At 42.7% G+C, this 26,877-nt stretch overlaps 1 protein-coding gene across 5 annotated transcripts; it reads left to right on the top strand.

Moving 5' to 3' along the window:
- Nucleotides 1–258: 258 nt before the first annotated feature.
- Nucleotides 259–25,856, top strand: PHRF1 (PHD and ring finger domains 1). 5 transcript variants are annotated; one of them, XM_053395155.1, is made up of 18 exons: nt 259–455; nt 2,759–2,873; nt 4,190–4,303; nt 5,376–5,485; nt 6,164–6,247; nt 6,860–6,981; nt 7,965–8,065; nt 8,596–8,762; nt 8,933–9,062; nt 10,434–10,558; nt 10,880–11,067; nt 11,393–11,512; nt 17,912–18,066; nt 18,826–21,588; nt 22,488–22,639; nt 23,369–23,629; nt 24,513–24,641; nt 24,844–25,856. In XM_053395155.1, the coding sequence occupies exons 2-18, from the start codon at nt 2,783–2,785 to the stop codon at nt 24,979–24,981; spliced, it is 4,950 nt and encodes a 1,649-aa protein (XP_053251130.1). In that variant the 5' UTR covers nt 259–455; nt 2,759–2,782; the 3' UTR covers nt 24,982–25,856. The 5 variants fall into 5 exon arrangements, with proteins under 5 accessions (XP_053251130.1, XP_053251113.1, XP_053251097.1 ...); XM_053395138.1 differs by having other exon boundaries at nt 5,253–5,485; XM_053395122.1 differs by having other exon boundaries at nt 5,247–5,485.
- The last annotated feature ends 1,021 nt before the right edge of the window (nt 25,857–26,877 follow it).

The following is a 26,877-nucleotide window of genomic DNA, read 5'->3' as shown; positions in this document are numbered from 1 at the left end:
TCAGTTTCGCAGGCAGCGAGCCCGCGTTGCGCCCACCGTTTCGCTGTGTCGGGAACTCGCCCCGGCGAAACAGCGCCGCCCAATCGCAGCCACTGCACTGGAGCAGAATCCGGGCGCTCACACTGCGCCGTGGCTCCGTGGGGCTTCCGCTCTACTTCGCCTCTTCTTCCGCCCTTGCTCCCCCCGCGTTTTGCCTCGAAATGGAACAGCCCTTCTCGCCGCCTGCCGCGTCAGGTAACCCGGAACATCTGCGCGTTCCCTTCCGGGTCGGCTCCGGAGGCGTTCTCGGCCTTCACAGCGGTCCTGCTTTGCGACGCGGCGTCTGTCTCCCCCTGCCCCGCGCTCCGCTTTGCGTTCCTTTGCGGGAAAAGGGGGGTGTAAAAAAGCAGCCGGTGCGCGTGCGCATTCCTCTCCTGTTCCGGTCTACATAGCCTTGTGGGGTCCCCTCCTGGCAGGTGAGCGGAGGGGGGGGAAGGGAAGGATCCTTTGGGGCCTCCAGGTCAGACCCGGGAGCCTGGCTGGGCGAGCGGAGGTGGCGCCCATTTCCGGGATGGTGGTCTTTGAGAGGCATACGCTGCCCGGAACCGACGACCCAGTGACGGGCGAGGAAGGCGGCTGCGCTGGGCTGCTCGCTGGAGAATTCCGCGCTTCCTTCTCTATTTTAAAATGCGTTCCGCTTTTCTGTTTTCCCAGTCCGGTGGGTGGCCTATGTCAAGGATGGGGATCCGGCGGCCTTCCAGTTGTTACTGGGCTCCCAGTGGCCCCGTGGTGTGGGAAAGCTGGGAGCTGAAGTCCAAAAATATTTGGAGCGCCCCTCCCCCCCATCCCAGGCATAAGTACCGGTACTAGAATTCAAAAATGAGTGGCCCGTTTCTGCCTGGTGCAACAGTCTTGCATTGCACCTGATGACATTCTCGCCAAAGACTTATTTTCTGTATTTATTTTGCTTTATTGGTGTGTACAGTGGTACCTCGGGTTACATACGCTTCAGGTTACATACACTTCAGGTTACACACTCTGCTAACCCAGAAATAGTACCTCGGGTTAAGAACTTTGCTTCAGGATAAGAACAGAAACCAGGCTCTGGTGGTGTGGCGGCAGCAGAAGGCCCTATTAGCTAAAGTGGTGCTTCAGGTTAAGAACAGTTTCAGGTTAAGAACGGACCTCCGGAACGAAGTAAGTACTTAACCCGAGGTACCACTGTACTTGATTTGCTGCTCCTTAGGCCACTACCACACTATGAGGGAAAAGGTAACATGGGAAGGACTGATACCACTGTTTGCTGACTAGTCGGGCATAAAGTATGTGTTTTGTTTGCTTGGAGGACTTTTACAAATCTCATCCTTCAGTCCTGCTACCCCCAGATACGTTGAAACAATAAAATAGCAAAATAGTGGTTAAAAAACCTCAATAACTCGGCACAGTAGGGTGAAATCCAATTCAGGCAATCTTTTTTATTATTATTTTAAAGAAAGGTGAAGAAAAACGTCTGCCCGGCACTGGAAAAGATAAAAGTGTAAGTGCCAGACCAGAGGGATAGCATTGCATCAGTGACATGGTGTTCCAACCTGTTAATGGAGTCTTGGATATAGGGTTAGGCTGAGGCCCAACCCATTTGAAGCTCAGTATCAATAAAGGAACAAACAATGTTTCCAAACTGTACAAAACTGACTCCTGTACCAACAGAACCGATCCTCATAGCTGTCCTAGACTGAATTTGTCATGTGTGAAGCCCTTAAAAATTTCAGCATTGCTTGCTTTATTCCAGTAACTGCAGCCTGATGTGGGGAAAATTATTTCATATTTATTAGCACCTACTAAATAAATTAATTATAGCTTAATAAATATCCTATATTTCTACGTATTAGCATAACATTTCTATGCAATTGGTATTTTCCTAGATGCAGATAAAACATGACTTGGAGGTCCAGGCTTGCTCTCAGATAGCATGGCAGAATCAATTTGTTTTCAAATCCAATTTAATTGTGGGACAGGGGTGGTCAATTGTGGGACAGGAGACTTTCTTGGAAGAATATTTTTATTGCTTAACTGGTTCTCCAATCCTGTTGGGAAATATGACATGCCTTCTACTTGTTGATATGTGGTGAAAACATTACGGGTGTGCAGTTGTCTGTAAAGTGTTTTAATAATTCGTGGAAAAACACTGACCTGGTCACATACAAGGTGAAACTGGACCTGCCCTGCTCACTGTCTTTTAGACACCCACTATCTTGACAACTCCTGCCAACCTAGCAGTTCAAAAGCACGTCAAAGTGCAAGTAGATAAATAGGTAATGCTCCGGAGGGAAGGTAAACGGCATTTCCATGTGCTGCTCTGGTTCGCCAGAAGCGGCTTAGTCATGCTGGCCACATGACCCGGAAGCTGTACACCAGCTCCCTCGGCCAATAAAGCAAGATGAGTGCTGCAACCCCAGAGTCTGCCACGAATGGACCTAATGGTCAGGGGTCCCTTTACCTCTATCTTGACAACTGTCATTCTGTCACCATGGAAATGATGTCGCACAAAAATATATACAGATTATTACTGTTGCCCACATCTCCTGCAAAAGATATACCCTGTTTAACTGCCCCCCCCTCTCTCTCTGTAACTTAAATGTTCCCTAATAAATTTTTTTTCTGTATGTCACCCAGAGAATGACATGGTCCAGGTTGCACGTACAAAGTCAAAAACAATGTATTCAGCATTTTGTGTCGTTTGCAAAAGTTTGCCTTCAATTTGAATCTTGTTTCTTGTTAGGGAGCCAATTCCAGATGCCCTGCAATGGATGATGACAGTCAGGATGAGCTCATTAACAAGAATGCTGCAGTAGGCAAAGTCAAAAGAACGACTGCACTGCTCTTCAGCGACGCAGGTAACTGAAACTAGTCGGAGCCTTATTCTTAAAACTGCTGGAGCTTCTGAACCTTAAGGCATTTACAAGAAAAAACTGGTCTGTGGTTTTGTGTTTGGAGATATTCTTCATGGGTTCACAACTGTACATCTCTAGGCATAGGCATAATTTATTTCCTAGTCACTTCAAACTTGGATGTGAGTGAGGTTTGCAGTTTTACTCTATAAATGTTAAGACATTTCTACAGAAAGCAACTTGGTGGTCTTTTTTAGAAACCATCTGCCTTCCCTAACCTGAGGCCCTCCAAATGTTTTGGACTACAGCTCCCATCAGCCTCAGTCAGCATGGCCATTGGCCAAAGAGAGTGGGAGTTGTACTCCAGCAAAAAGGTGCCAACCTGGGGAAGGCTGTTTACATCATTCCAGATTTTCTTATGTTTAGCAATCTGAAGCTTCATATACATGGCTCCTTATTTAGCTAACACTGATGGCTAGAATTCCCTACACAGCCAAATGCTATTGCAAGCATTAGCCGTTAAAACTCTCATGCACGTTAGTGTGTGGTGCAATACAACTATTGGGGTTTTTTTAGCAGAGGAAGTAAGGGAACAACAGCTATCTTTTTTCCTTAGAAAACCAAATACCCTGATAAGAATAACTATGTGAATTTGTTAATGTTACACACTTTGTTTGGCCTTTTATTTTGTTTCAGCTATTCATGGTGGAGGGATGATAAACAATATGCAGCCAATGACGCTTCAGTCCCTGTTTGCTTGAAGTCCTGCTCACACCCTTCCTTTTTGTTTTTGAGATTTCGCAGCTCACTAAACACACATTTTCAGCCATGAGAACTAGAAATCTGTTCTTTTCTGGTTGGAAAATAAAAATAGAGGTAGACTCTCAGAATAATTTTGTTTCTGATACCAATGTCATGTTTTTGTATAGATTTACTGATTATACAGTTTTGTGTGTGCATATGTAATATGCAAACAGAAACTAAGTACCAATGGTCTTGGATAGCTCCTAATACAAACTCCTATAAGGGAGACTGGCCACTACTACTGCCTATTATTTTCTTCATGAGTCCCTCCCTGGTGGTGGAGATGTAGTTACTTGATGTTGGCAAGAGATAAACACTTCCGATATATGGAATGGTCCGCACAACCACAATGGTACGATATATGGAATGGTACGCACAATACCACCAGTACTACATGTTAATGGGTGGTTGGATTTTTTTGTAAAGACTTTGCTTTTTCTTTGCCTTACATGATAGTTGGCCCTGAACACTCATGTTCTTCCCTTTTCTGCCTCTCTTATGTTCCTCTTGTTCAAAAGAAAGCAGCGATGGAAATAGTGGGGACTCTGATGACACGGGCAGTGAGGAGGAAGGTGATACTGATGAAGATGGAGGTGAAGAGGATGAAGAAGGTGAAGATGAAGATCTAGAAGGTGATGATAAAAAAACAGCTCAATGTTATGATCATTACTATTTTATGGAATCAAGTTGTCTCCAGCAGCTATTTAACTGGACATAGCGTGTTGGGCCATGGTTCACACATGAGATGAGATGAGATAGAATGTAAACTGTCATTAGCATATTTATCTCTCCATTCTTCCAAAGATCTCAAGCAGCATTAATGCTCTATGTGAGTGGAATGGTTATAACAACCTAGACTGAAATCATCCGCTTTGTGGGTGAGCAGGAATTTGAATACCCTGGTCTTCAATCTCAACATTTTGATCCAGGTGCAGGGAACCCTTTTCAGCCAGAAGGCCACATTACCTAGTGGGCAGCTTTCTTCCGGGGTTTGCATACCAGTGGTGTGTGTTCCATAAGTGGTTGTGTGCCATTCTTTTATCCAAGCAAGCAGTATTGTCACAATTCAAGGACAGGTAAAATCACTAGAGGAGAGCACAGAGCTGGACCAGTGAGAGATGTGGCCTACAGAATGTGTATTGGGTGAGCTGGGCAGAGTCCCAAAAGTCTGATAGAGAAACCTAGAGGACCTGTGGTTCCCTATACCTGCTTTAACCACTGTATTGCACTCCCTCTTACTGTGCAATACCCTGATAAACACTGTGACTTTATTTGGGTTTTTCTTTTTCCTATCAAGCAAGCCATACATATGATGACTGCTAGTTAACTGAAATTTTAATATAGCATTGGGCTACTGTGCGCCCACTGGTGTTGAATCATGGAAATAGATGGGATAGCTGTAGAGTGCTGGTTCTGAATAATGCAGCCTTATGAAGCTTTAGCACTGAAAGTGGGTATTCATGGTCTCCCAGGAATCTATTTGACTGTTGTTTCTCTTCAGGATCATAGGGCACTTCAATCCAAAATGCATTATGTGGAAATAAATACTAAGGAATTCTTTCATTGTTTTGTAAGACTCAGAGGAGGAGGAGGAGGAAGAAGAGGAGGAGGAGGAGGAAATGGAAATGGCTGCTACGCAATCAACACATTTGGTTAAAGCAAAGCCGCAACTTAATGGAGGCTTTCTTTCTTCCTCTGATGAAGATGCTGAAAACTGCCCAATATGCCTCAACACATTCAGGGACCAGGCTGTTGGAACGCCTGAAAACTGTGCCCATTACTTCTGCTTGGATTGTATAGTCGAGTGGTCTAAAGTAAGAACTCTTTAGATAAATTTGTTGCATAATTTATCTTACTCAGTTTGTTTACATTTTTTTTGCAAAGGCAATAAGCAGTATAATTTGATGTGACCTGATAAAAATAATACCATACCTGAGGCAATTTTCAGATCATCCTGTGCAAAATGCTTTGTGATTTTTGTAGAGATTCATTGTATGGGATCAAGTTATAATGCAGATTTACAGTCACTGGCTAAGAAGAACTAGACCAGTAGAATCTACCATTATGCATTTTAGTTATTATCCTGAACTACTAGAGCCCAACCTTCATTTAGTTTTTGCAGTAATAATGTGAACCCAGTAGACCTTAAAAAGTGCATGCGCTCATTACCTTGTTCTCTTTTTCCATAATACCAATAATATTAGTTGCTCTCAGTCTTGTTATTTGGGTGATATAAAAACCAAAATTGCTACTCTGGCATAATCTGGCAGATTTTGCCTTACCTTAGCTAAAAATTGTGCTTGCTGCGGTCCCCTTACCTTAGTATTGTTTTTAATGGTTTTATGTATGGACTGTTTTAATTACTTTTATTTTTCATTTTTAGCTGTTTTCATTGTTTTATAATTGCATATTGTTGTACCCTTTCTGGTACTTTCTGGTAAATGGCGGGTAAGAAATCAAATAAATAACACATCCCCTCCTTCTCTTTGCAGAATGCCAACTCTTGTCCAGTAGATCGCAAACTTTTTAAGTCTATCTGCGTTCGAGTGCGCCTGGGTGGAGAAATCTTGAAGAAAGTAGGTTTTCCATTGACTTAAGAAAAGTTAAAAGTCAGAATCCATGTTTCATGCAGTTTTTGTAAAACTTTTTGTGTCCGCTTTCTCTTTCAACTCGTAATTCATAGCAATTTTTCCCTTCCTGGATACATCCTAAAGCTTTGAAACCTTTCCTTAATGGCACTGTTGATGAGAATTGCTCACTTGAATGAATGGTTGTGGTTTTGGAATATGCAATTTTTCCAACACTGATTTTCAGAAGTAATGTTTTTTGGGTAGGCTACAGCTGTCACTTAGAGATCTGGCTTATATGTGTATGCATAGAAGGGCCTTTCTATACACAGCCGAATCCGTGTGTGCTCTCTTTATGGTGGCTTTCTGTGGGATGGGTCTTCTAGTCCTTGCCTAAGAACATTGTGGCTTGTATTGCAGGTGAAATACCAGTGAAGCATGCTTTTATGTAGAGAGCATAGGGGAACAGGAATGTTGTGCCCCATTGCACAAAAGCGGATAATGAAGTTGACTGGTGCTTGGCCAGGTGCAAACACTATTGAGTTTGCAATAGTGGCTATGCTTAGTGTAGCTATTAACATAATAGTGTAAAACTTCCTAAAAATGTGCAACTTTGCTCAGATTCCTGTTGAGAATGCAAAATCTGAGGAGGATAATCTGGAGGAGGACCCTACCTTTTGTGAAGTGTGTGGCCGAAGCGACCGAGAAGATCGCCTGTTGCTGTGCGATGGCTGTGATCATGGGTAAGGAGTTCTGCCTTTAAAAACCCTCCTTGGGTATGCTACTTTTGCCTGATGCTTTCACACTATATTAGGCCTGTAGATGCTTCTTTCTCTTGTATGCTGCCTGTATTTTATGTTATTAATTTTCTATACCACCCTTCATCTGAAGATCACAGGGCAGTTCACAATATAAAAACACAAAAATATATAGCATAATTTCTTCTCCTCACCACCCCCTCTACCCCGCTAGGTTGACATGTTTGATGGGTATGCTGCCCTTTTTCTTCTTGCAGGGGGGAATGCTAGCAAATCATTGTTGCTAAAAGATCTTCATTTTTCTTAGGCAGAACTTGAAAATGTAGGGTTTTTCCCCCTTCAGCACTGAGATAAGGTAGCTTATACCATAAAAACAGAGTGTGCAATAATAAATTATAAAACAATTTAAGGTGTGAAATATTTACGTGCTATAAAAGAAAAATGAAATTTTGTTATTGTAGGCTCAAAAGAAAACCTGCTTTGTTTTCTCTAGGGATTTTTTTTTTATTTAGGTGCCCATTACTTAAAGCTAAGTGGGAGGTGGTCCTTAATGTGCCTAGATGAAGGAACCGCTCAAAGCCTATAAGAAGAGGATAGAAGAAGGTCAATGAATACAACATAGGGCACAAGTTGGCCTTGTTTGGGAGATACCTCCATAGGAGCAATCATAATGTATGCCCTATGCTGTGCTATTCTAGAACCATGAGGTACTTGGAGCCATGCTATGATTGAAGATTTGTATAAGCAGCCAGGCTTGTGAGATGAGGAGGTTTCAAAGAGTTGCAGAACTTCCTTTGCACTCCAAAGAATTATGTATGTCTATACTAGTGCCTGCGCTACTGTTGTTAGGAAGCTCCTGCATGTATCATCTTAGTGAAAAAAAGATGTTTGTCTGGCCAGTTGCATATTACATGCTTTGCACCCTCTTGCTCTGTAAGAACATGTTACACTTTCTTTCTTTTTAAAAGATACCACATGGAATGCCTTAATCCTCCGTTGAGTGAGATACCTGTCGATGAATGGTTCTGCCCACCATGTGCACCAGCAAATGTTGTATCTGTTGATGCTGGCAAGTATTTTCTTTAGTAGCTTAGCTTTGCATTGTAGAGAGCTGTTCTTCAAGAAAACAGGACTTTCCCACAGCTTATGCAACATGACTTTTATTGAGATAGGATTTTCCCATATAAACCAATCAATATTGCTATAATTGAAGGAAAACTCATTCAGTGTTAAAAACTGGTAACAAAACAACGTTTTTATCTCACTACTTCTTCAGCTAATGTTGATGTCCATTGTGCAAGCCTGTTACACCTAGAGTCAGCCACACCATTGCATTGGCATTGGTGAACAGTAAATTGCTCCATAACCATCTCTTTATCTAAACTGGTGTTTGGATCTGGTAGTTGCCTTGGAAGGGAAAACATTGCACTGTCCATGGGGAATTCTAAAGCAAAGGGATTTAAGGAGCTTTCTTTTTTTCCAGAACCCTTGCCAGTTTTGTTCTGGAGGCTTAGCAGAATGCCTGGATTTAGGTCTCTAGAAAGGTGTTCAGGTGCTGGTTGAAACACAGCTGACAACTGATCTTGTTTTAAGAAACAGATCATGTGAGTGAAGAGGAAGTTGCTTCCCTCATAGCTGATGTCGTCCCTACCACCAGTCGACTACGTCCCAGTGTCCGAACTCGAGCTATAGCCAGAACACGTCAGAGTGAGCGTGTGCGGGCAACAGTGAACAGGAATCGCATAACAACTGCACAGCGAATTCAGGTACTGCACATTCTGAGGGGAGGATTTTGAGTGGAGAAAGCTCCTAATTGTAGCGAAGAGACAGTTTGATTTAGGAAGAAATCTGGGCTTGGGGGGGCGGGGGGGGGGCTTTTCTACTTCCTTAATTTTGTAGTAAATCAACAATTGTGATTTCCCATCTTGATTTTTAGCATGTACCAAGATACCTTATGTCTTCCCTTCTTGATGAAACCATTGATGCAGTCGCAGCAGGGCTGAGCACAGCCGTGTATCAGAGACCATTGGCTCCTCGAACTACAACCAAGAAAAAACGAAGAGGAGGTAATTTGCTAAGAATGGTGGTGATAGTTCTTAGTTAATTTTTTATGAGGCTTACACAGCTCTCTTTCCACCCTTTCATCTTAAAATAATTCTGTGAGGTAGGTTAGGGTGAAGCTGTATGATAGGCACAGGAATCACCATGTGTGCTTCATGGCTCACAGTGGATTTGAACCTTTGTCTCCCTGCCCTCCCCCAGTGTGACATCACTAACTGTTTCAATACTCAAGCTGTCGGTGGATTTCATTTATTTATTGGTAAACTGTTTCTGTGCCTCCTTTTAGCCTCCACAGTGAAGCCTCCATGGCAGCTAAACAAAATAGACAAGCGTAAAACAACAATCAAAAGGCCCAGAATATGAGCAGCACCAATAAAACCAGCAGGCAGCTAAGAAAGGCAGAACACGCAGCAGAGCCTTCTTTGAAGATTGAAGTCTATGGCCTGGTTCATGTGGGTGCAGCAGGCCCTGTGTAGCTGTCAATAACTCTAGGGAAAAACAGAGCCGCTACCAAGTGTGTGGCATATTAATGAATATTCAGTTGGCAGCTGCACTTGAACCTGGTGGATTGATTCAAATGTTTGTTTTGACATAATAACGCCTTACAGATTTTCTTTTGGTGAGGTAACTAGCCACTTTATGGACCCTCAGATGTGCCAGGGTTGGAGGGTCTTGCACCATACATGCTCCAGGCATTCAAGTGACCAGCCATTAGTTTCATATGGTCTGTAACCTCTGGTGGCTTTACAGTGGCTTTGTTCACACATAAGAGCAAACCATAGTCTGAAATAAGCTATGGTTTACTGTGAGCGAGCAGTGTGCTGCTCGGTTGTGCCTGCTTCCCTTCACCCCACCTGGAGATAGGAAACAGACCACAGAGTGGCTGACCTAGTTTTATATGTGAAACCAGTGCTTGTGGTTGGTAACCCTCTAAATAAGCTGTAGGCCAAGAACAAACCTTGACTTGCTCATGGTTTGGTCGGAGAGAAACCACAAGCACTGGTTCTTGTGTAACCAAAGCCAAGCAGAGCACAATCATTTTGCTTATTCGTGATAAATACTAGTTTGTTTTAGACTATGGCTTTCCATGACATATGAACCTGACCAGTGTCGGCAGGGCCATCTGACTTAATCCCAGTTTGTTGAAGCCACAGGAAAGAGGTCAACAGAGAGTGAACACCTCTGGAATAATCTCCATTTATTCTCTCCTGAAGGGCATGTCTCTTTAAATTTAGGCTGTGGTGTTTCTGACACGTGTTTCTTTTCCTTTTGCGAATGTATTGTATTTAGCATGCAGATTGCAGAAGTGATTCAGGTTATAGCCTGTATTTGCTGATCTCCAACTCCAAAATCTTTCTATATTTTACCTAATACAGGGCGGAGAAAGAAATCAGCAGGTAAAAAACCTCATACCAAGTCATCTGCTGGAAAAAAGAGCGCTGGAACTTGGATTAAGAGACGCAAACGCCGAGCAAGGCGGAGGAAGGGAAAAAAAATAAAAGTATGCTCCTGGATTTTTCACCAATGCAGAAATTTTTCTATTGTTTATGCTTTTCTTGTAATAGAGCATTGTTACAATTTTCTTGTAATACAGCATTATTTATTTAGGAGTAATTATCACTTTATTTCATATACTCAGACAGTCTCCAGGCCTACTGGCCAAGGTTTTCACCTACTTTCTATTATCCCCTTTAAGAGGGTTGCAGAGTAGAGAATGCAACCCCTCATATTTCTGTGATACATAGTCATGTTTTCTATTTTCATAGAGTTTGGTGGGAATCCTGTTCTGAGCATAAAGTTAACCTGCTCTCCTTCTACCCAGGTGAAAACTGAGCTGACTTCTCGTTCCCGAATTGCAAAAACCCTTCGTCTTGGCAAGCCTGTACATGGCATTTCAATCCCTTCCATGTACAAACCAATGGAACCCTCTCTTGGCCTTATGAGAGCAGATATTGGAGCAGCCTCTCTCTCTGTGTTTGGAGATCCTTTTGAACTGGATCCTTATAACAGGTATGAAATATGACAAATGGGAAGGAAACAAAGAACTGCAGTTCAGAAATACATGGAGACTTTTTCTGTGATAGGCAGGAAAGAAGAAAAATGGGGCTAAATCCAAATTAGATTATAAAGCTTATTCAGGTTGAAGCTAATCTTTTAAGTGTGCCTACTCTATATGTTCCTTAACCCATTTGCTTCCCTGGTATTTCAGAAACTTTTATAGTATATCAGAAGACAGAATTGGATCTTCTCAGTTTGAATATTTCATTTAAGAAAATAGGCAAAGCTCAGATAAGATGGAAGTTGGTTGTGATCTTCAAAATTTTCTCTCTCCTAGTAATGAAGAGCTTCCTGTAAATTCAGCCTCACCTGTGAGCAACAAAAGAAGAGGCCTTTCTCAATCAGCACTAAGATCACATCGTCCTGTCGCTCGACCAGTCGCTATGGGGCTTCCTGGGTAAGGCCAGCCACATGATGCTCTATTATACAAAGCAGCAGCAAGAGAAGCGAGGTGCACAAAGTTCTCTTCTAGTTTGTGGTCTCTCCTGTTTTTCACACTGCGTTGAAACCTCAAACCCTTTTTGCAGTCTTCATGGATTCATGCTCAGTGCTACAGACTATAGCATAGTGTGTGTCATATGTGTATATGTGGAGAATCATAAGATTGTAGAGTTGGAAGGGACCCTAAGGGTCATCTAGGCCAAACCCCTGCAATGCAGGAATCTTTGCTAAAGCATCCACGACAGATAGAAAGACAGTTCAAATCCTGTCTTAGCTGTAGGTGGCTTGAAGAAGCTACAATCTTTTCCTTTCAGTTCTCAGTTTGCTGAATAGGTCACTATTCCTAAAATTACTAAGGCGATGACTCTCAGTGAGCAATTAGAAATAGCAACCATATACCTCTAAATATTCCATATCTCTCTCTCTCTCTCTCTCTCTCTCTCTCTCTCTCTCTCTCTCTCACTCAAACACACTCATACACTCATTCCCACTAGTTTGATTCTCTCATTCCACCAGACAGGTGGAAGGGAAGCATTTTATAACAAATGTCACTCAAGACTCTGGAATTCTTAGGAAAGCTTATGAAACACCCCTAAAATTAGTCGGAAATTCTCAAATTAGGGGAGCGGGAGATCTCTGCTGGCCACCATGAAATCCTAAGCAAGCTTATTCCTGAGATCAAATTGTCATCAAATTTGAGGGAAGAAGCTGAGAGTGGGAAAGGGAAAAGCACCGCCTGCCCAATTGTTTCTTCACACATAGCACATCCATATTCCTTCTTTAGACTGTTAGCTCACCCTGATTTTTTTGTAGTGGTGGAGAAGGAAATATTTGCTTGTGGGTGGAGTCTCTTGCTGTCCTTTATTCCAGTGAGACATCCCTGCTGCTTCCGTCACGGGAGAGGGCTAACGAGAGAGGCTCTCCATTGAGCTTGCCTCCTGTGCGAAGAATGCCTTACTGCATGCTTATCCCCACTCCCTGCTTATTCAGGCCTCATTTTGGAAACATGCTAAAATAATAATAATAATAATAATAATAATAATAATAATAATAATAATAATAATAATAAAAAATGCCCAGCAAGCTTACCCATGCAGTGTTCCACATGTTCAGCGATGTGTTTCTAAAGGAGCCCTTAGGCTGCCAGGTTCATGCAGTCCTGGGCTACTGATCCTTGACATGCTAACATTGCTGCTGCCTACAGTGCTGAGTACCTGGGAACCCTGTTTGGGTCTGTTTTGTTCAAGGATGCCCAATGTCCAGTTCAGATCAGGCGTCCACCAGCTGGTAGAGCGTTTTGAGGCAGTTTCCCTTTAACTGGGGCATGAGGTGGAATGTTGGAGCTGGGAGGTTCTCTTGCAGTTGAGAGCAGAGAGCGAAGAGCCCTAAACAAACTGGAGGGAAAGGGTGGGCGACTGGGAAATTCGCCAAGCAAGGAGGAGTAAATGTGTGAGTAAGCGGAAAAAGGGGAAGACAACCAACGGAATCGGACAGATATTAGGGGATTTTCAACATGGGTAATCTGGAGGGTTTTCTTTGGCGTTGGGTGGAGGTTATCACAGCCCTGCTTTATCACATTGAAAAAGATGTTTGAGGTTGTGGTTGTTGCTTTAAGAATATTAAATTTACATGGTGCGTTAGAAAGAATGAGGGAACCAATCCCTGCCCCAAAGGGCTTACAGTTTGTTGTGCTAGAAAATGGTACAAGTGGGTTGATGGAGGCAGGGGGTACAGAGGGGAAGAATATGCAATTGGGCTCAGTTACAATAGGGAATGGAGACCTGAGGAATGGGGTTTGGAAAAGGTGGATTTTGGGCAGAGATTTTGAGGAAGTGAGGGAGGCGGCATCATGGGAACTTGGTGCCTGGCTTTGTCCCTGAGGCTGAAGGCTCAGACTACAACTAAACATGATAAGAAGCAGCTGTTTTGTTTTGTCTTGTGTTCACATGTTTTGGTTCATGATATAAATGATGGTGGGTAGGGGTCTGTTCACTGTATCAGAAGGGGTGTATGGATGACATATTTCATGATTCACAAATTCTATGGGCTCTATTGAGACAGTTATGTAAAGCAGCTTCATTTCTTTTCGCTTTTGTTAGTTTTGTTATTAATTCATTACCACCAAGTTGCTTAGTGGTTCTCTCCCTGGCCCCATTTTATTATCTCAATGACCCTGTGAGGAAGGTTAGGCTGAGAGATAGCTCAAGGTTTGCATACTAAGTTTTCTCAGAGGAAAAAGAATCATTTTCCTTACTTCAGATTTGAACAGGGTCATTTGACTGGATTCCTGCTCCTCTCCCCAAGAGACTACCAAAACTGAAGCTTCTGTCTTGTGGATCCATGCCTGTCAAATTTTTTAAAAATGCTTTAAGGTTTAGGGAGCTTTCTGCTTCCTTTTTATTAGGAGCCAAAGCGTAAGCCGAAATCACTGAGATGTTCTTTCTAGAGCCAAAGAGGGCCAAAGCTCATTGAGAATTAGGGGAGAATCTACAAAAGAGCAGGAATGCAGCCAAATGTTTTCTTCCAAAGAAGCCAAGTTCCAGGTGAGTTATTACAGGTAAGGCAAAAGCAAATTGGAGTTCCAAAATGGGAAGTAGCTTGTTGCAGCAGTTTGGACTTTTCAGAGCACTTAGCTTAAGGGGTGTTTGTGTGTGTGTATTCAGGATAAGGCTCCTGGGCAACACCAAAAGCGTATTTTAGATGTATGTCTGATGCTATGGCCATTCCAGTTTGGACACTTAATATATTAATATTTTTTATTTATTTCAGTACTGTGTATCTATCTTGCCTTTCTAAGAAGTGATCATGGTGGCAACACCACAACAGAATTTAAAGCAATATATTAAACAGTATAGCTATCATCGATTTTAAAAGTAAACAATAAAAAAACTCCATTGAAAACAGTCAGAATTTTTTTTTTTAAGTGGGCCTAAAAAATCTTGCTGGACAATATGCCTCCACTACTCATTGAAAAGCAGTAATAGGCTGGGCATATTTCCTTTGGCAGGGTATTGTATATTGTTGGCACTATCCCAGAAAACCCCTCCCTGACAGAAGAGTTGAGGGCAGGGCTTCAGTAGATGATCTACTAGAAAATTCATATGGGCAGCAGTGATTCTTCAGGTACAATGATTTGAACTTGTTTATGTGAGGAGAATCAGAACTTACAGGGTTAAACAGTTCTGTGTGACGTCTCACATTCTGAGGCGTGGTTATGTTCACATAAGGGAATCTTTCTCTGTGTGTGAGTTCTCTTTCGTTTTTGGCTGAGAGGCGAAAGGATGTCTGCTCTCTCGCCAGGCTGATTTATGGTGTTTTTCTTCTCATTAAAAGACTGTTGGAGATAAGCAAGAAGCCTGCTTTCAGTCTGAGTTATTACCCACACACGGCAACAGTTTCTCCCGCTGCTGAACTCTGCTAGGACTATGCTAAGAGAGCTAAAGAGAGCTCGGCACAGAAGCGCAGTGGCGCAGCAGAAACATGTCGGACGCCATCTTATCTTCACAGTTTAGAGCTTTCAAGGTTTAGAGCCAACAACTGATAAGTGAGGGATTGCCTTACTTCCCTATATACCTGTCTGTTGACTAAGGTGATCTATGGGCAGTGCTTTATTTCTGGGGAGACTCAAGGATACACAGTACTGGCACCTTAACCGCCCCCCATAAAAAAAAATGTTAAAGTGCAGCAACTTACTGTAACAACTTAGTCCCAGCACCATTTTTTTCCTTAAAAAAAGAAAAAGCACTGTCTATGGGTGCCCACATAGTAGAACCTCATGCATCAGAACTTGGTTTCATGTCAGCTTAGACTTAATCTTTCAATGCAGTAGCAACTGCCCTGTGCAGCATGCTGCCCGTTGCAGTTGAAATGCATACAACTCCTTTTTAAAACCTTTAAAAAAAGCTTTTTTAAAAAAATCACAGGCTTTTCCAGAAGGCAGTCTTTTGTTGTTGTTTAGAACTGCTCTATTTGTTCTTACCTATTTAGTTTTTATTTTATATCGTTATTGTGGTGCGGGGATCTTTAGTGGTTTATAAATATCCTAATGAATTGATAACCAGTGCAGAAAGTGTAAGGTGCAAGTGGTATGCTCCAGTTGGCTTGCATCATCCAGCATCCTAGCAACAGTATTCTGGACAAACTGAAGTGTCTGAACTGTCTTCAAAAGCAGCCTCATTAAAAAGCACATTACAGTAAGCCAACCTGGAGGTGACCAGTTGTGAATTCCTATGCAACTTACGCATAAGTAAGCCTCACTGAGTTCAGTAGGCCTTCCTCCCAGGTCAGTGTGCATTCTAAAGCATGAACAATTGCAGCCAGATCTGGTTATACCTGCTTGGCTTATAGCAGTGGGCGTATTTCCATGTTATGCAGGCAACACTTGGTATAGTTACACTGCTTTGCCACATTTTAAATGCATGATATATAGTGACTCCATATATTTTAGATCAGTATTTCTTAGCTCTCCACATTCTTGACAATTGCACAATGCCCTTGATTTTAAAAGTAACAATGGGAGGGAAGTGTGATGTATAGAATGCTTACTGTGAAAAGCAAGAGTGACTAGAAGTCCTTCTGCTTATTCTGTAACATTGGTGTTATTTGAGAGTAAGTGTTTGTAGGATTAGTATGTGTGGAGTTGCAGGCAGAGTTAATGGTTCTGCAATAGGTCTGAAGCCTGTTAGCTCAGCTGCAAAGCAGGTTGAGTGTAGAGGCAGTTAGCTTTTCTCTCAGATGTGGCCTTGGCTAAGCAGAAGGAGTTATGGATCTAGGAATCCACAAGAGGTACATGTTTTGGAGCCATTTCAAAACATCAGTGGAGCATCTTATTTGTCTCACTTCTTTTTTATGGAATGTCTGCATTGTTTTCCTCCAGTCTTCTGGTTTGGAGTCCCATTTTGTAATTTTGGGGCACCTTCTAATGAGATGGTTGAGTTTAGTGAGCTTCTTGGGTGCAAAGACACTGATACCTAAAATACTGGGGGTTCTTTTGTAACTCCCGTGTTTTGCAGTAGGCAGGCGGAAAGCTCAAGCTCACAGTACCAAAGCAGAGATGTGAATAAAACTCACCTTTTATTTGGCAGAGGTCGGCTGAGTTGTTTCACTAATGAAGTTTGTTCTATACACTGAGTTTTTCCCTTTATTTCTTTGCTACTCGTATCTATTTAAATAAAAATGTGGGTGAGATGGGGTGTTTTTATTGTGTTCATTTGGATAATTGAAAGCTGTTATAATTTGCTTTTTTAAAAAAGAAAGCAACTGCTTCAAGAGCAGCAGGAAGAATCTGTTAGGCTGCAGCAAAGCAAAGAAACGCTGCTGCTGCAAAAGACTTACACAGGCTGAGCAGGCTGCTTATACACAGTGCACAGGACCAAAATGATTAAAAACAAAACAAAACTGCAGCTGCCCACTGGTATGGATGGGCCAGACTAAAACATTTTAAGGCCATTGGGTTTTGGTGGAGCAGATTTAGGCTCCATTTCTATATGCTCTTAACCTGAGAGCAAATGCCATTGAACTCAGTTGGCCTTACTTCTGAGTAGATTTGCAGAGGATTGCACTCTTAAGCACACGTTCCGTTCTCCAGTTGAAATCAACAAGTGCTCAACTTATGACTGGATTGTGCTCCATGTTCTTTCTTGCTGTCTCAGACTTAGAGAATGTTATAAGTGTGTAGTAGGCAGAAAGCCAAGATGGTACTACAAATGTTGTGTTATCTGAAGGTTCTGGGTTTCAGAAATACCAGTTGGAACACCCACCCCCTCCCTGGTCTTGGTAAATGTTCACATAGCTTATCCAGCTGTGGACAAGTATTGGATTGAAAACAATTATTGCAGCATTTTTTATATTGCTTTGGTTTCCATATTATATGTGTTTCATTATATTAGCTGTTTCAGGCTTCATTTTTGGAAGGAAAATGGGTGCAAACATTAAATGAAATGAGAATGAGATTCTGCAGGTTTTCTACACTTGCATTGGATTGTGGAGTACAGACAACTCTGCATATTACCGGGTTTCCGCCCCACCCCACCCCCAATAGCAAGGCTTTCCATAGTATTTTCAGCCCTCTATAAAGAAAATAATACTTGACCATTTATTTTCTTATCCCACTAGCTATAGTTATTTTGTATGCCATCAACTCAAGGTAGGCTGTTTCTTCTGAAAACACTGGTAGCAATAGGACTGGTTGGGGATGGCTCATCTTTAACCTATGTAGCTGCCTCAGGTTTGTGGAGATGTGCTACAGTCTCAAACCTGTATTAATAGGATGTCAAAGATCCTTTGTTCATTATGATGTAACCAGTATAGTTCTGTATAGTGTGAAATCAGAAGGCGTGCCTTGTGTAATTTATAGGAGGAGTGTTCCTGCCTTGACACCTGAGCCAGAAGCTGGTCCAGCCCCTGTGCCCGACCTGTTGGGGAGCATCCTGACTGGACAGAGCCTCCTTATGATGAGTGGTTCTGACGTCGTCATTAATAGAGATGGATCGTTGACAGCAAAGAAAGCAGGTAATGCTTAGTTAGACTGATCTGAAGTTTGTTAGCATGTTATGCGCACAAGCACTTTCTAATCCTTGCAAGCAGCAGGCAAGCAAATGCCATGTTGCAGCCTGTAATAGTATGTCTTGAATTGGTAGCCAGAGTTATTCATAGAGTATCATAGAATCATAGAGTTGGAAGGGACCCTGAGAATTATCTAGTCCAACCTCCTGCACTACAGGAATATGCAACTGTCCCTTACGGTGATCGAACCTGCAACCTTCGCATTTTCAGCAGCACGCTCTAACCAACTGAGCTACAGAATCAGTACATATCAGTATTTTGTTTATTTGTCAAAGCATAGCAATAGAAGAGAACAGTATAGGAGACCATTGACATTGTACTGCTGTTGTGCTTTCTAGAATGTATCACATTAATCTGAATTTCATAAAATAGACCAATTGATTGCCCACATTTGATTTGGTAAGCAATATATGTAAGTGATCAGAGGTTATACGGAATTAGTATGAGAGAGCTTAGGGTGCAATGACCAACCCTTTTATTTTTTAAGTGTTGACACTTGGAGGTGTAACTTACTGTCATACTGGAAGTTGTGCTAGCTGGCACAGCTGACAGTTCACTTGCATAGTGTTAATTAGTTGCTAAAACCCCAATTCTGTTGTCCCGTGTTAACTTCATATTAAAATTATGGGATGTTAATGTCGGTATAGAATAGTACAAGCAAATGAGTGGGAAAACTTTCATGGGTTTTTCTCGTGTCTCTTTCAGTCTCATTGCTGCATGACAATTCAGCAAGCAATTCAAGAGTGGAGGAAGGCTTGGAGGACAGTGCCCAGCAGGGGGCTTCCCAACTGGGGACTCCAGTTAGTGGCGGCTCTGCTGCTGAATCTTTGGTTTCTTCACAACTGAATTCGAACTCCAAATCTGCTGTCTCAAATACTTGCGCCTTGTCCTCTTCTTCACTAAGCCTAGCAAACAAAGCAGTGAATCCATTGCAGATTACATCTGGAAGGGCTCCCATTAGATTTGAATACTCAATGACTCCAAGGTCTGTTCAGGCTCAGAGTTTAGCAAATCTGAATAGATGTGGCCCCAAACTGGGTGAAGTATTCAGATTTAATGGAGGCTCTAAACTGCCTGGGGCTCCTCTTTCTGTATCTTCTAAATTATTGTCCAATAACTCGAGTTCACTCTCAAAACCCGTACCTGTGCGGCAGCCTCTGAAATTGTCCCCTAAAAGGCTTGATATCTCTGAACTCCCCAGGATACCAAAGATTAAAAAGGAATCGACTAGTGGACATTTGGGATTGCAGCCGGCCAGGGACCGAAACAGTGATATTCCCAGCTCCTGTGTAACACAGTTGACTGGCAAAGGGAGTACAAACCAACCAGCTGGTGATAGTAAAATGGAGAGCAGCAAGTCGCGTGCTCCTCAGAGACAAGCGCACACAAGTGGAGGCTCTGCTGCTGCCCATGCCAGTTGCACCTTTCCTCCTTCAAGGGGGAACGTTGGAAGCTCATCATTTGAGAGCTTTAAAATCAACATCCCTGGAAATGTGGGACATTCCAGCAGACTGTCTAATCCTGGGTTTTGCAATACTTTCCGGCCTGTGGACAATAAAGTACAGCAAAAGGAGAATCCGTCGCCCCTCTTTTCGCTGAAAAAGACTAAACCAGTCAAAAGTGAAATATATGATCCTTTTGATCCAACAGGCTCTGATTCAAGCTCAACAAATAGCAGTCCGGAAAGATTGCCCCTTGCTAATATCACCAGAACAATATCCATAGCAAATCCAAAAGTCCAGACATTCCAAACAGTGCGCCGCATTACCCCTTACACACTGGAAAATGTATTTGGATCAGGGGCCGAATCATCTGATGTGCCATCAAGTAACACAGAGTCTCATGACGATATGATAAAGGAGAGGCTTGTGGAGCAGGTATCTGACACAGAACAAGAGAAAGCTGAGGAGGAGGAATTGTCAAGTCTACCCTGTACATCCTCTGCCATCAAGCAAGTCACAGATGTAGAGCACTTAAATGAGGAGGATGAGAATGGTCCTAGGGTAGTTTTTGAAGATGACCTAAGTAAGGCTAGAGCGAAAATTGAGGTGGACAGTTCCGTAAGAGAAAACAGTCTACAGATATTACCCAAAAATGAGCAAACGGAAAAGCGATCTTTTTCAAGATCCCCATCAAATTCCAGTTCTCGAAGCCAGAACACATTAAAAAGAAAAAAGGCAGCCACAAAAGACTACAAAAGCACACGATCAAGATCTAGATCAAGAACGTGTTCAAGAGATAGAAGCTCCAGATCTACTTCTCGCTCCATTGAAGAAAAATACAGCAAAAGCCACAGGACTAAATCAAAGACTCGGCATTCCTCAAGTGACCGCTCCAGTAGTTATGAGCGATTGAAGAAAAAGAAAGCAAAGGATAAGACGAAAGACAAAAGGGCAAAAAGCTCCTGGGCAAAAGAACACAAGAGATCTAGATCACGATCTGGTAGTCCAGGCAACTCTTCTTTTGAGTTGTATGAAAGTCGGAAAAAGAAAAAGCACTCTGCCACTAGAGGAAGGGGGAGGGAATGTTCCCCATCAAACAGTGCTGAGAGAATGAAGAAAAAGAAGCACAGAAGAGAGCGAAGCCATGACAGGTACAAGAAGGAGAGAACTTCAAGGTCCCGAGAGAGAAAGAGATCTAGATCTAGATCCCGGGAGAAGCGAAAGAGGAGATCAAGGTCATCCTCGCCATCAAGACCCCGGGAGTCCAAAGGGCCTAAGTCTAGGGAGAAACAACTGCTATCTAGGTCACACTCCAAAGAAAGGAAACATAAGCCGAAAGAAATGCCACTGCTACCTCTTCAAGAGAAGGACCAGAAAGGCCAGAAATCCTCAGATGATAACCTGGGCAGTTCTCTTGATCATGCTCCTCCTTGGACCCAAGACTTGGAAGATTCAACACAAGAATCACTGAATGTTCATCTAGACCTGATGCCTGTACAGGAGAGCCCTCCAAAAGAGATAGAAATGAAAGTTGATTTAGAAGAGGCCATTGTAAAGGAGCAAATCTGCAAGAAACTTGTAACTGTAATAACTTCTCAGGCAGAGTGTGCAAGTTCTGGAGTGCTACCTGACAATATAGATTCTTCCACTGGGAAGGAATTGGCAGCAGGCTATGAGTCACCAGGACTTGCTAGCCAAAGTAGTGAGCAACTGGAAGAAACTGAAGTTAGAAACGAATATATTGATGATGTGTGCCCGTTTTTATCAGACTGTCTTCCAGTGAAGGAGGAACTTGTACAGGAGCATGATGAGCCAATGCCAATTAAAGTTTTGCCTGAAATCAAAACGCCAACAGAGACTAAAGGTGGGGGCCTTACATTGGGTGAGAATGCCACTGATGTAAATAAACATGAACCGGAAGCAGTAGCTCAAGGTCCTGTGTTGAAATCTAAAGCACCAGTGAAAAGAGTTACGTGGAATCTTCAAGAGGAAGAAAGTGATGCAGTGACTGCAGACAAAGCAGCAAGTAAGTGCATGGTAAATCTTTAAAATGACAAAAGTCAATGTCATGGGGATAGGAGCTGCTTTTCTCATTAGAAGTGAGACGGAATGTAGTTGTTTGTCATAGTTCAAGGTTGGATTGGTCCCACTAAATGAGAGCCTCAGGTTATGTTAAAAATAAGGGGTGCAGTTTCGCTGTAGTTTGGCACTTACGTTCACCTTGCATGCTCTCTCCTTGCTTCATGCCCTCTGACATTGCCTTTTTTTGGTGGCAATCCATTTTGGCATTACCTCTAACCTGGCAAACTGGTTTTCTCTTTCCCAGAAAGCAGAATTCCAAAGCAAGATTTTTTTCCTTGGTTTGGAGAGGAAGCTTAAACTATGGTTTTCTATTTCTGATGTAATAGCAGACAATGCTTGTTTTTGTTAAGTAAGCCATGGAGTTCTCTCTAGCATATATGCAGGCGTGCTTAAGCAGTGTTTAGTACTGCAAGGAATTCTTTAAAACTTTCCAAAACAGCTAGTTATTTAAAGAGAGACTTGATTCCTCCCGTTACACTTGTTACATGTCTAGTTTGAAGAATATAACATGGGTATGTGCATCATAAAAATATAACTAACTTATAAACAAGCATAACTCTTCCACCCTCATCCTGGATCACAGTTCATAAACTAAATGTCTGTGCCAATTTTAAGGAGCTTTAAGCTATGAATTCATCTTTGCTTGGTATTTCTAGGAACTTAGAGACGTGTTTGTGCTTGCAGACTAAAATCTCATTTTAAGAAGTTGGGGAAGCTTGTTAAACCTTCTGTACTGAATTCTTCTGAGGTTGTCATGAAGTTTGATAACTTGAAGTGTTTTTATTTGCTGTGATCATCTAGATGTTTTGTTCTGATATGCTTTTCTTCCTCGGGATCTTTCAGGGGTGCCATTCTGCAAACAGCAGAGAACGAAAGAAGGGGTCTGGAAAGCAGAGGATTTGACCCAGACATTAAATCAGGTGCAGTTAACTGAGCCTCCTCCAACCAATTATATGATTCCTGAGCCTATGTTTCCTGATCTAGATTCCTCCCAGGTTGGTTCCCACACCGTAAAACAAGTGTCATGGGAGGCCATTCCACTCCATCTGTAAACTTGTGCCCCCAACTTGACTTCATTGTGGAACAGTCTTCTCCCCCCCCCCCACATGTAGTACATTTCATTCAGCCCATGTACTGCAATAATTTTTCTGACTTTGGCGTTCCCCTAAATAAAAATTGAAACTGTGTCCTGCTTTGCAATGGGCTTGTTACTTCTAATTTCCAATAGCTTATTAAATATGGGGGGGGGTTAGATATCTTAAAATCAGCTATTAGACTGCATACAAAAATGCTTATTGAATACCACCCACTGCTCACCAGTGGGGCTGATGTGAGCCCAGTATTATCTTAATATATTACCCTCCTTTCCCCCAAAGATCCCCGGATAGGTTACAACAATTTAAAACAAACTTTTCCATTTTAGAATAAGCAGAAAGTAATATACGTGTCCCTTTAAATGAAAGCTGTTCTTGTAATCCCTATGGATCATATCCCCACCCTCATTTGTTCAGAACATAAGAATAGTCTGATGGATCAGGCCAGTGTTCCAGTGAGTACAGCATCCTTTTCTCCCGGTAGCCAGCCAGGGAAGCCTAAAAACAGGACCTGCCCCACCAGTATTGTCCTCGCCTGTGATTCCTGCAACTGGTATTCAGGGGCATTCAGAAGTAGAGAACATGTTGTGATATGAGAAGTGGTCTGTGATCCTTTTCTTTTCTTTTCAGGTTTACAACCAAAACCTGCCTCTGACAGCACCACTGCCCTCGAGTCTGCCCCCCTATGCGCCTGTTAGTCAGCCCACCGTCCAGTTCATCATGCAGGGGAGTCTCCCTCTGCTTAGCTGTGTGGCGGGACAAGGATTGACTCCGGAGCCTGGCAATCTGGCAACAGCTTCAGAACCAGGAATTCAGGCAGCTTCTACAGGAGATACAGAGGAGAAAGTCAAAGCACCTAAGTCCCCTGTGGATAAATCAAAAAATGAGGAGGTGAGTGGAGGTAGATGGCTCGCTGAGATGATGAACTCATGGGCAAAACCCAAATGGAGCAGCACACTCGCACAACAGCCATTCTTAGCACAGCACAAGAGCCAAGTCCAGTGCCTGTCTTAGTGCAACTACTATTCTACTTGGTGACATTTAAGCTTTCTTTACTACCTCTTGTGTTACTGCTTGCACAACATCAACTCTCAAACTGCATAGGATCTCTCCCATAAAATCTAAGAATTCTCCTGCTGCATCAGACCGTCTAGTCTTTCAGAACAGTCAACAGATGCTTCACGGAGAGAGCTATCCCCAACCCTTGGTTGCTAGAAGTAAATCACCACTGAGCATTTAACTATTTTGGTGAAACATTAAACTATTTTGTTGATAGACCTGTCCTTTATGAATGTGTCTGATGCTTTTTAGATACACCTAAGACACTGGTTCAGCTAGTGGGTCCTAGCCGGATCCTAGGTGGGTTGCAACAGGAGCACTATAAACATGCAAATATATGGTAGAAGATCAAGAAATTGGTCCCTAAATGTATGTTTCGGTTAAAAGCGGGTTCTGGATTTGAAAAGGTTGAAGATACCTGGTCTAAGCTATTCACAGTCACTGTAATTTGTAGCAAGGCATTCAGTAAATTAACAGTGCAGTTCATTTATAGGCTTTCCCTGAACCTATTGTACTTTCTGAGGAGACCTGAAATAATACGATGTCTGAATATCCCACTTGATCCCCACCCCCCATTTCATCACAACTAGGACTGCCACAGGGGAAGCAGCATATCTTCCTCCTGTAATTTAAAAACCACTGCTCTGATAACTTAGTTTGAAAACCCTACTTGCAGGCAGCTTTTTGGTTAACTGATTTTTTTTGCCCTTTATAGTACATGAAAAAACTTCACATGCAAGAGAGGGCTGTGGAAGAAGTGAAACTCGCAATTAAGCCCTTTTACCAGAAGAGGGAAATCACTAAGGAGGAATACAAAGATATTCTTCGGAAGGCGGTGCAAAAGGTAACGAGAGGGAATATCTTATTTTAAACTTAGGCAAATGGCTGTGAAAAGCCCCATTTAAGTCATGCTCTGTAAACTGAATATTAGCTGCTGGCACAAGACTTTCCTGCTCTTTCAGGTAGTGAATTTGAAGTCGAAAAAGGCAGGGTGGTTTAATGCTAGGTTCACAGAAACTAACTCAATCCCCTTTTACCATTCCTAGATCTGCCACAGCAAAAGTGGTGAAATTAACCCGGTGAAGGTGGCTAATCTTGTGAAGGCTTATGTTGAGAAGTACAAACATATAAGGAAACACAAGAAGGCTGACCCTGAAGAAGAGCCCCTTGAAACAGGGAACTGAAAAAGGCCAAGCCCCAAAGATGAAACAAGTGGAGGCTTTTCTAGCCAAGGATTTTCTTCTTCTGCAGAGGAAAGCAGGGATAATGCAATTGCATGTTGCAAGACACCCCACCCCACTCAGCAACTGAACGTGGTCGGGCCTTCCTGCAGGGTGACCCATTCTCACACAGGGATGGGCGTGGATTGGACTGCAGTTCAAGAGCCAAATGTCAGCAGATCCCACTCAGCTTCTGGAGTAGCTGGACAAAGAAAAGTATGTGTGTGTTGGGGAGAGGACACACTATCAATTTTCATGGCTTTGATCGCCCCCCACCCATTTTTGGTCTCTGCACCTGTCTTTCCAGTTTAAAACAGACACTTTTATATGCAATGTACAGCAATGTATACTTGCTCCCACTGTGTTCTTATTTATCAGAAATGTGGATTCTTTAGCGATTTCTCAGAAATTTGGTTTAATACTTGAACCGCAGTATTTCTAGCCTATTCTGTGATAAACTTTGACTCGCTCTGTCTTATGGGAGTTGCAGGTGTTTGCAACCCTTTCTAAATCCACTCCTGAAAACACTGCTCCAGAGACGGCATTCATTTCCCATTTTGTTGAAATATCTCAAATGAGGAACTTCATTTTGAAAGGGCGGGGGTGGAAATTGGTGGAAGGGGATTTGAACTATGTTGAAGCTCTTGTGAATAATGTGCTGAAGGCTGGTTTTGAGTAGTTTTGCATTCAACGAGCTGCCTTTCACTGAACAGGGAGGGTGGGGGGAGTGGAGGCAGAGAAGCACCATTTGCAGACTTTCAATAACAAACCTGAGGTATGCAGCAAAAAGGATGTACAAAGGAGAAATGTGACAGTTTATAAAGTTATTTTGAATTGTTTGTTGTTCATAGTGGTTCTTTGGTTGTGGTATCATTATTAGTTAAGTACAGAGACTAAGGTGGGTAGTCAAAGATACAGTTTCCAAGACTTGGGGATCAGAAATAGGTTGTGAGTTTGCATGCATGCACCCGCCTCCCCACCTTTCCATCTGGGTTTGGCTTTACATGCACAAGTCAGCCTTGAGATTTACCTGTTTGGAGTAATCTGTTGTCATTGTTCTCTTCTCTTCTCCCCACCCCTCCCCAAACTGGGATGACCAGTAGGTTCATCACCTGCCCTTTATTAAAACAGTGAAACAAGTTATAGATTTGCAATACTATGAAGAATATCCAACGTACAAATTAAAACACAAAAGCAACTTTGAATAAAAACTGACCCATGATGGGCTCTGCCTATAAGCCATTAGATAAGATGGCCACCATAATACCCAGCTACAGTTTTGTTTCTAACCTTTTGCAAAAAGGACTACTTTATGAATTGCGTGTCTGTCTTTATCAGCAAGAAGATAACACATTGTCAAGGTTTTGTCTGTTAGGTCTGCCATAAAGCTTTTGCTGGCGACAAGATCCTCTCCCTCCCTTCTTTCTGAAGGCCAGAAAGATAGCTACATGTATGGATCTTTGTCTACTTTCACCCCAGATAAGAGGATGTTATTAACTGAAAGTGGAGTTTGACTGCTCTAGAGAGCAACATCACAATCCTAAGAAAGCAGGGCTGGCCTTAAGCAGAGGGAAGCAACTGCCTCAGGTGGCAGATGCTGGGGTGGGGGCCAAAGGTTGCAGGCCCCCAACTGTTCCTCTTGAGCCCCCTCCCAACTATTCCCCTCTGCTACGCCCCACATGGCCTGCCCTGTGCTAGCCTGCTGCCCTCAGGGGCAACAGAGGAGGCTGTCCCATCAATGGTGTTGAAGTAAGATTTGACCACCTCCCCATTTTGCTTCAGAACCTTAAATGAGGGGTGTGCCATTTTGTCCTTTGCCTCAGGCAGCAACATGTCTTGGGCCAGCCCTGCAAGAAAGGG

Source organism: Podarcis raffonei, chromosome 1 (assembly GCF_027172205.1).
Source record: "Podarcis raffonei isolate rPodRaf1 chromosome 1, rPodRaf1.pri, whole genome shotgun sequence".
Classification (NCBI taxonomy): Eukaryota; Metazoa; Chordata; class Lepidosauria; order Squamata; family Lacertidae; genus Podarcis; species Podarcis raffonei.
Note: the sequence above shows the minus strand (reverse complement) of the source record. Positions and strands in the feature narration are given on the sequence as shown.